General features: G+C 39.4%; 1 protein-coding gene across 2 annotated transcripts in view; it reads left to right on the forward strand.

The window, feature by feature from the left end:
* Rtca (RNA 3'-terminal phosphate cyclase) overlaps positions 1-8,606 on the forward strand; it is a 170,648-nt gene that overhangs the window by 115,930 nt on the left and 46,112 nt on the right. For both annotated transcript variants that reach the window (XR_010854267.1, XM_067110031.1), the window contains exons 7-8: positions 364-491; positions 7,577-7,730. Coding sequence is in view for 1 of the 2 variants with exons in the window: in XM_067110031.1 (XP_066966132.1) it covers positions 364-491; positions 7,577-7,730 (282 nt within the window). In the remaining variant the exon portion in view is untranslated. The remainder of the gene's footprint in view (positions 1-363; positions 492-7,576; positions 7,731-8,606) is intronic.

Genomic DNA, 8,606 nt, shown 5'->3' on the forward strand with positions numbered 1-8,606 from the left:
TTTGCCACACTTAGTGTTGGAGGTGATGGTGATGATGGCGATATTATTGTGATGATTTTTCTGAACATGATTAATTACCCCTGCACTCTACCGGATAAGTTATGAAGTAAGGGAAAAAATCTTAATACTGATTATACTTTGCAGTAAACACATATAAGTAGTCAGAAGTTTTTTTGTGATATGTACATGCATCAAGGGAACTGTAATGCTGTAATAATTTATTTTTTTTTCATTTGGTTATGATACGAGTAAATAACCAGTGAAACGCAATGTAGTATTATTTAGTAGCAACTGATCTCTAGTTACCAAAGTACTGCGCTGTGTTGCCTAATCTGGTTGATTCCTTTTCATTTTCCTGTGTAGGTGGCACACAAGATGGCAGATTCAGCAGAACAAATATTAATGGAAGAATTGCCCAGAGGAATACCAATAAATATTGAGAGAATTAAGGAGCAACCTGGAAGAGCCGTGGGGAATGGATCAGGCATAGTGTAAGTATCACTGTAGATGTATTCACAAATGTAGCCTAAGCTGAGGTCTGGGGATACCTGATAGTTAAGAAATTAGTAATGGAGCATTCTGCTAGTTGTGGGAAGTTTAAAGTTTATTGAAATTGATACTCTGTAACAAAGAGGAATGTTTTCCATGACTTTTATCAGCACATGATACCTTATACAATATTTCATGACTTCTTACTGTCAGTTCATCAGAATTATTGCTGAAATGTGAGTTCATGAGCTCACAAAGAGCAGTGCATCCATAGCTCTTCATTAAACTATACAAGAATCCCTTACAGGAGAAGCTGTCAAGTCTTCAACCATTGTAATTACTATAAATCAAACATAAAAGTTCCCAACAACAATTGTTACATTGCCGAAGCCTATGATGGCAATACAGGAGTTTTTGAAAGCTCATAGATTTAAATATAGACCCTCAGTATAGTACAGTGGTGTAGTCATCAATACAATAAAATACAGTATTATCTCTTCAGCAAATTTGGAACACTGCTGCCCCTTAGACCAGTTCCAGTCTGTAGAGAATGCAGTGAATATTAACAGTAAAACATATGTGCAAATACCCAAATTTTAATTAACAGTGGATATCAAATACAGGTATTCCCCTACTTACGATGGGGTTAGGTTCCAAAAAACCCATCGTTTGTTGAAAAACTCGTAACTCGAATATGGCCTAGCCTACACTAGGGTAATCAGTACCATCTATACATATATGGTAGCCTAGCCTACACTACACAGTATACTTTATACATAAATGGTATAGTAATTATTAGTGTTAGCTAATTCTGCAGGTTCAATGCAGATTGACATGATAAGTCAGTATAAAGAGAAATTGAATAACAAACAAGGCCTAACCTGCACTTTGGTATATCATATACGGTAAAGCCTAGCGTACATTATACTCTATTTTCACATAACACCGTATTATACTAACATCAAAATAACAAATGTGCATCTTTTCCATGAATCTTTTAAAAAGTTATGCTTTACTACACTGTATCCAATTGTAAATATTCTTATAATATTGCTTTTGCATTATAAATTCCGATCATAGCAATCAAATGTTTTGGTTTGGGATTCGATCACGCGGTCTTTATTTCACCGCATTTAACTCTGTTCAGAGGGCATTTCTTGCTTCTAGTTAGCGTAAATGAATCTCTAGATACTTTATTTACTAGGGACATATATATTTTTCGTTATACGAAGTGTTTTTAAATCGAAATATAACTTAAATATGTCTCATTGTGAAATTAATTCAGCCTTTTTTTCGTTAATAGATGACGTTGGCGGCTGGCCGTTTGTTTTGTGTAAAAAAAAAAAAAATCAAGATTCCGTTCGCTGTTTTCTCTTGATATCATCATCATACTACGAGCTTTTCGTATTTATCTTTTATCGGCGTGAAAACAGCAGTAATATACGTTCTTTCATGCCCAGTAGTTTTGATTGAAATACTTTCCAATTTTATTTGCTGTCGAGTTTCATCCATGTTGCCAGTGCACAATAATTTATAGTCATTAGCAGCTTGAACATTCTTTTCTCAGCTTCAACTACAACTTTCAGCTTAAATTTACTGTAGCAGTATATTTCCTTGCCGATCTTTTCTCCAAAGCGGTTAAGGGTAGTGTAAAAACATATCAGTACTTAACGTCATTTTTAACATAACTACGATAATTGTTTATTGGTACGATGGTTGAAATACAAGCAAAACAGTTGTTATCCAATTTGGTTATTAGCAAAACAACAGAGTCTCGTTCGGTTGTTTATGGTTGTACGCATTTTCGCAAGAGTATAAGGTTACTAACAATACTTTTATCATTCTCTTACTTTTTTAACTAGAAGATGGAATAAAGAGATGGAGAAAAAGAAGTTGGTCTATTGTAAGTTGGTCTCTCTTGCGGCCTGATTCTACGGCAACTGTAGTGTACGCTGTTGCCTGTGCTCGCTCGAAATTTAAAAATATTTTCTAAATATTGTCATACCGGTATTAATTGCTAACCCCATCGTAAAAGCGAATTATCGTAAGTCGAATCATCGTAACTGGAGCACTACCTGTATAGGTCAGAAATCCCTCTCAAAATTTTTTTTCAACTTTCAACATTTTCACTCAATTCAATTACTGTACAGACAGTCCCCAGGTTACGATGGGTCCAGCTTATGATGTTCCGAGGTTACGACGCTTTTCAAATATATTCATCAGAAATTATTTCCCGGTTTATGGCGCATGTTCCAGGGTTACGACGCGTTGTATGCTGATCCAACGGAAGAAACATGGCTCCAAAACGGCAGAATAATAAAAATTTGGAGGTTTTTTGATGAAAAACTGAATAAAAATGCAGTTTACATCTTTTCAATACACCCAGAGCATTAAAATTAAGGTTTTCTTAGGATTTTTGATGATTTTCAACGATTTTTCGGTTTACAACGATTTTCAGCTTACGACACGGTGTAGGAACAGAACCTCTGTTGTAAACCGGGGACTGCCTGTATAGTTTTCATAAAACAGGTTGGCCCTGGGGAGACCTTGAGAATGTAACTCTTTTGAGGACAAACAGCAACGATGCTATCAAAAAACTAATTTATTTACTGTACTGGGAATTGTTTTTATTCATTTAATAAGACCAAGTCTGAGGGAGAGAAAACTTACTGTTTGGTGGTCTGGTGGAACTATCTGTATATCTAAAAACAATAAGGATGCAGTCAATAACTTTACTCAAAGACACCTTGTTGATTTAGTCATTACTCTTTTTGGAGGCAAGGAAAAAGAGAAAAAAAGCAACATATTGAAACCACAGAACAGTGTAATACACGCACAGCAAGTAGGTATGGTAAAACCAAGATGTGCTTCAGTTTGCTGCTAATATTGTAGAAGGCAGATTTTGATGATGCTGTTGTGCATAGTTGATTTTGTTTATAGATTTAAAAATAACCTGTGGTAAACAAGGCTGACTGTTGTAAGCTTAGCTTTTCCTCCATTTAGCCAATTACTATTCATATTTTATACAGAACTTAATACTGTATAAAACAAAGAGGCTGTGTCAGGAGATGTCTCATTCTCTGCAGCAGAGGTTGCTGTATTGAAGAGTGCCCATGATGTCTCTCCAGACTGGTTCATGGCTTGACTTCTGGTTGAATGCACTAACAGTCTACACTGTGTCAGGCGCCTCATCTGGGAGCAAGAAAACATTATTCAGAAGGTTGTTGGTGTCAGGAGGTAGGGCCTCTCACCATGGAACAGTTTGGTGTTGGGTTCATCATTGCTTTTTCCCAAGAGTAGTGAGGAAGCTGTGGTGGCTCGTCAAGTCATGGAGTCCTGGGTTTCTTTCACCACCTGTCTGCTGCCTTTAAGCCTTTGGGTTCAAAAGCAGCTGCAGCTAAACCCAGGGGGTTTGGAAAAACCCTCACCTTCTGGGATACTGAAGAAGCCGGTTCCTCAGAAACTCAAACAAGAAGCCCAGCCTTCTTCCTCTAAGGGAAAGAGGTCTTCTCAGCCCATTTGTCTGTTATCCTCTGGCATTGCCAAGGAGGGAGGAAAGGGGAAGAAGAAGGGAAGGTGTTGCTGAGGATGGTGATCCCCCCCCCACCCCCATGCTGACACAAGTAGGGGGTTGCCTGTCTTGCTTTTGGGCTGTGGCAGGAGCAGGGAGCAGAGCCTTGGGACTCAGTGGTCCTACGGGATGGTTGCAGACTTCTTTTAAGGATGCTCACCCTCCCCTCTTGCATACATCAAACAGGTTCCATTCTCCAGATTCATGGCTCTCTCTGGGCTTGTTGGCATAGGTGGAAGTGATTATGGAGAAAGATGCCCAAGAAGTCTGGTTTTCTTGGTGGCAAAGGCGACGGGGGGTTGGAGACTGCTTATTATCTTTCTTCCCAGAGTGAGTTTGTGTTTCAGACTCATTTCTGAAGGAAACAGTGCACACAGTGTTAGAATCCATCAGAAAGGAAGACTTTGCTTTGCATAGATCTGAAGGATGCACACTTTCAATTACCCATTCATCAAAGCTCTTGGAAATACTTTCGCAGGACTGTCTACCAGTTCAAGGTGTTATGCCTCAGACTGGCAACAGCTCCCCAGATATTTACCCAGAAAGGAAAACTTTGCTTTGCGTGGATCTGAAGGATGCACACTTTCAATTACCCATTCATCAAAGCTTTTGGAAATACTTTCGCAGGACTGTCTACCAATTCAAGGTGCTATGCCTCAGACTGGCAACAGCTCCCCAGATATTTACCTTGGTGTCAGCTTGGGCTCATATGGAGGGTATTCATTTGTTGTGGTATTGTATGTGGATGGTTGATTAGTCATGTTGTCCTCGGAAGTGTGACTTCTTCATGACAGAGATTGCTTGTTAATTTTTGTCTCAAACTGGGGTTTGTGGTGTTTGGAGAAGTCCAATCTAGTTTCCAAGGAGTAGGCAAAGTACCTCTGTATGTTATAGATATGGCAGTGGAGAGAGTCTACCCAGTAGACTTTTGTGTGAGTAAGTTCAGGGAGGTAGTGGCACAGTTCCTGTCCCAGCAGCAGCAATATCCTTGGCTTTGGCAGGTGGTCCTAGGTCATATCTTCATTAGAGAACTCATGCTTTACAGGCAGTGTCATTTGAGGTTGCTTCAGTGGCAATGGAAGTGGCACTGGAGTGTCTTTCAAGCACCTCCTTCCTGAATCATTCCCTTGAATTAGGAGGTAAAGGAAGACTTGGAATGGTGGATAGATGACAGAAATCTCTTGAAGGGACCGCTTTCAAACTCCCTCCCTTTTGCTGAAGTGAGTGCTTTGTTAGTGTATCAATGTCTTGAAGATGCAGGCAGCGTGGCTGGTGTTGCAAGCTTTTCAGGAATGGTTGAAAGGTCACTCAGTGATGTTGATGAACAACAGCACGACCTTCGTCTTGCATTCTGTTTCAGTTTAGAGTGCATCTAGCAGATGCACAAGTTTGTTGGCAGTAGTGTTGACTGCAAGATTTATTCTGGGTAGACGGAATGTTATAGCAGATCTGCTCAGCTTGTCAGTCAGGTAGTGGGGATGGAATGGTCTCGCACCCTTGAGTAGCAGAGTTGTTTTAGGGGTTTCCTGTGCTCAGTCTGTTCACAAGCAGATTGAAGAGGAAACTCAGATTTCTGTTCTCCAGTTCCAGATCCTTGGGCAGTGATGGCAAATGTGTTTCAGCACTCCTAGGACAAGCTAGATGTGTACATGTTTCTACCATTCAGACTTCTTCGCAGGGTGATAAACACTGCGTTTTTCATCTTGGGTGTTCTCATGACTTTGGCAGCTCCTTGTTGGCTACTTGCTGAGTGGTATCCCAATCTGCTGCCTCTTCCAGTCGAGGCATTAAGAGAACTACCCCATGGCCCACCTTCCTGTGTAAGCTGCACATTCATCAGTACCATCAGACAGTTCACTCCCTGCAGCTCCAAGCTTGGAGGTCATCCAGCATCTCCTGCAAAAGAGTTTTCGTGCATGGTTGTGAGGGAGACATCAGGGTACCTTCAACATTTTTCAGTGAATATGTACCATGGAACACATACTTCCTCTTCTGCCTTCTCCACAGTAAAAGGCAACTCTCAGGCTTGTTGGTGGTGTTGTTTTTGCTAACAAGAAGTTTTGAACAATCTTGTTCACCTTGGGAACTTCAGCTCCCCAAGTGGGATGTGTCCCTGGTCCTTTGAGTCTCACTAGGGCACCTTTTAAGTGTCTGTCTCATGCTACGGACGGAGACCTTATGTTAAGACTGTTATTTTCTTAGCTTTGACCTTAGCATAAAGGGCTAGGGAGTTACACAGCTTGTCTTATCTCATTCAGCATTAGGAAGGGTTGGGATCTCTCTCTTTCTCCTTCGTTCCTGAGTTTTTGGTAAAAAATCAGGGTCCATCTGTTTCAGATGAGAGGTTTGAGAGTGTCTTGATCCCATCCCTTAAAGACTATAGGTGGTGACCTGGATGAGATGCTGCCTTGTGTGGTTTCTGTTGTGAAGTACTATTTAAGTAGAAAACTTTTCATGAGTAAGTGCAAGGAGATGGTATCTAGGAAACCCCTTTTTTTCTGGCTTTGCAAAGTGATCAGACAGGCCTACGCCTCCTCTGAGAAGGAGTTGGACCTCCTTTCCTGTGTGAGATCTCACAAAGCTAGGGCATGGGTCTGTTCATTGCTTTTTGGAAGAGCTTTTCAGTTTTTCAGGTAATGGGGCCTGGTGTTTTGTGTAGTCAGACTACCATTACGTCATTTTACTCAAGTGATGTTGCCCACGTCACCTGACCCCTCCATTGGGGACTGAGTTCCCTTACATCCTTACTCCCTCTTTCAAGAACAGCACCTAGGCCAAAGTACACGCTGGTGTGGGACAAGATACATTGTTACCCTTTGAGCATCTTTTCCTTGTCAGTGATTGGGAGGCATCGCCCTTGTCATTTCTATTCCAACAAGGGGAGGAGGGATACTGTAGACTTTAGTCCTGAACCCATTCCTTGGTAATACCCAGAATTAAACCACTTTCTGACTAGAGGTGTTATGGTTCTCTAAATTTTTTTCATACAAGAGTCCTTATTTGTTTTTGTTAGTACCTGGCCCAGAGTCCTATTAATCTGGCCAGCAATTTTTACATTCTGATAGGGTGTTACAGGAGTCTCATTGCCTGCTTGCAAGGCAACTGGGAGCATGTTAATTTTGTGGTGATTTTCAGCTTAAATCAGTTGTGGGGACTGGCCTCCCTCCTAAGGAGTAAGTCTCCTTTATGAAAGTCAATGGTTTGTATTTCCGAGGGCACAGATAAATTTTTAAAAGTAATCTGTATTTTTTTTATGTATACAAACAAGAACCTTATACATAGATACCCCACATCAACCATGCTCAGTCCCTGAGTGGGATGGTTAGTAAGTGTAGGATACTACCTCACTCATTCCCCATCTCCAGCTATAACTACCTGGTTACCAAGTTTTGAGTAACTGATTCCAGCTCACATTGAAGGATAATCCTATGTAAAAGGCTCTCGTTTTGTATACCTAGGAAAAAGACAAGCAACTTTTGAATATTTTTGTTTTATTAACAGAAACTTATTTTCTAGGTTGTGGGCAGAAACCACTACAGGATGCATTCTAGGGGGTTCAGGTTTAGGAAAGAGGGATAGAGTGGCTGAAGATGTTGGTGCAGCAGCTGCTAAGGAGATACTGGAAAGCATAAGGCGAAGAGCTTGTGTTGACTCTCACTCACAGGATCAAGTAAGTGAATGTGATAATTTTAATAATGTTTTGTTCTCTACATGGTTTATGTAAATGTTAGCGCAGTGTTAGTCACGCTCCTCTGCAGAAATGTTTGGACCTTCTTACATTTCAAGAGACTGATTCTCTTGACAAAAAAGGGTATAGATTCAAAACTGGGACTTCATAGTTAATCTGTTGAGGCATCCAAATGATTAACTATTGCTGCTTGTTATATTAGGAAGTCCAAGAGTTTAATCTTTGGATACATTTGTAATTGCAAAGCTTTATATTTTATTTGAATAAAAGGCTTTGTATTGACAAGTGTAGCCAAAAAGAGTGAGGAATTTGAACAGTGATGAGCACATTATGGGTATTACATTTACATCTATATCTGGTAACAAGTGACCAATAGATTCCATAAAATATTATATATATATATATAAATATATATATATATATATATATATATATATATATATATATATATATATATATATATATATATATATATATATATATATATATATATATATATATATATATATATATATATATATATATCACACATACAGGTGAAAAATAAGTAAGCAGGGGTGTAGGTCTGACCGGTTTCACTTTATTTCAAGCCATTTGAAGGACTGATACAGAGTGTGGACTCACAAATATATATACTACAAGTTTCTCTGTGGAACACACCGTTCTATCCCCACTCAGGCCGGTTATTCACTCATTTGGAAAACTCTCAGGGGACATTGCTGATAAACAGTACCTTTTTCACTGACAGGTGTCATGGAAATATTAACATTACTACTTACTGTATTTTCATACAACTGCCTACCTTAAATAAATTTACAAATTTCTTTTGATAATAAAACAAGTTTATACATAAACTGA

The sequence above is a fragment of the Macrobrachium rosenbergii genome, chromosome 10 (genome assembly GCF_040412425.1).
Source record: "Macrobrachium rosenbergii isolate ZJJX-2024 chromosome 10, ASM4041242v1, whole genome shotgun sequence".
Taxonomy (NCBI): domain Eukaryota; kingdom Metazoa; phylum Arthropoda; class Malacostraca; order Decapoda; family Palaemonidae; genus Macrobrachium; species Macrobrachium rosenbergii.